Genomic DNA, 1278 nt, shown 5'->3' on the forward strand with positions numbered 1-1278 from the left:
CCAACTCATCAATATGCTAATTACATTTGTGAATACAATCTTTCTATTGTCATTACACACCCTATTTCAGACCCGGTGACATCATCACTAGGTTCACGTGCCTCTCTCTGCAATGCAGACAGATCATGGCTGGTGGGAGGGGCTGAAAACACAGCACCCTGCCTCAGTACTCAGCCCTGATGCATGCAGTGGGAGGAGTTATGCAAATATCAAAAAGTCTGGAGGAGCAATGGGTGTTCCTGGGCAGATTGCAATTGCATGCCGACCACCCCAGGTAACGCCCACGTGTGAGGCTGAGCCTCTGTGACTGAAAGAACTCAAATCCATTGCGTTAAAGGGGTGGGGCCAGGCACAGTCAGGCTGGGGAGGAAAGGCCTAGTTGATGCTGGATGTCCATCAGCCAGGATAGGAGGCGGGCTTTTAGCCCAGAAGAGGAGCTAGTACAAGTGTGCAAGACTGAAGGGGAGGACGGAGGTCAGATAGAAGACTAAAGGGGAGGACGGAGGTCACATTTAAACCCTGAAAAATTATTAAGGAAATTTCTCTTAGCCAATCTTTGTTCACAGAAGCAGCTGTCACATTCACCCAGAACATTCACCCAGAACATTCACCCAGAACATTCACCCAGACCGTGATGCAAAGCCTTGTTGATCTGATTGCAGGGTCGCCCAGCACAAGCCGTGCAGCCTCTCCCCTATGAAGCATACGACACGACCAGGAAAAGGCGGCGGCACTCGGAGAGTCTGCAGGGCGACGACGCAGACATCGATTACATGGCTGACGGGATGGAGGAGATCTACGCCACGCTCGGGTCCCTGAAGACGGAGATCGAACAGATGAGGTGGCCTGCGGGGACCAAAGAGAGCCCGGCGAGGACCTGCAAGGAGCTGCAGATGTGTCACCCCAATTATAAAGATGGTGAGTGAGACCTACGGGGGGGAGGGGGAGGCGGACCTACTGAAGGCAAAGAGGAACTTCACTTTGCAGGGGAAGTCTCCCCATACCTCAGTGAATGAGGCGAAGCTCTGCTGACTTCCATCAGCCAATCGTGTGCGAGCAACTTTACTGTTTCTTCTATTTTCCTTGCGCGTGATTGGATAATTTTTGCAAGCGCCTCGTTCGCTAAGCTAAGGGGCAACTCCCCCTGCAAATTCCTATGCAAAGGGAACAGCCTGTTGGCCTTAAGAAAGTGCATCCCTGTGAAAGACATATCGGGGGAAGGGCCAGATTTACTCTCCCTGCCGCCACAAGGCCAGGTTCTGCAATGCACCCCCCCCC

At 52.7% G+C, this 1278-nt stretch overlaps 1 protein-coding gene across 1 annotated transcript in view; it reads left to right on the forward strand.

Moving 5' to 3' along the window:
- COL5A3 (collagen type V alpha 3 chain) overlaps positions 1 to 1278 on the forward strand; it is a 26865-nt gene that overhangs the window by 19689 nt on the left and 5898 nt on the right. The window contains exon 16 of the mRNA XM_018567027.1: positions 663 to 918. Coding sequence (XP_018422529.1) covers positions 663 to 918 — 256 coding nt within the window. The remainder of the gene's footprint in view (positions 1 to 662; positions 919 to 1278) is intronic.

The sequence above is a fragment of the Nanorana parkeri genome, unplaced genomic scaffold (genome assembly GCF_000935625.1).
Source record: "Nanorana parkeri isolate BGI_ZX_2015 unplaced genomic scaffold, ASM93562v1 scaffold1000, whole genome shotgun sequence".
In the NCBI taxonomy this organism is placed as follows: domain Eukaryota; kingdom Metazoa; phylum Chordata; class Amphibia; order Anura; family Dicroglossidae; genus Nanorana; species Nanorana parkeri.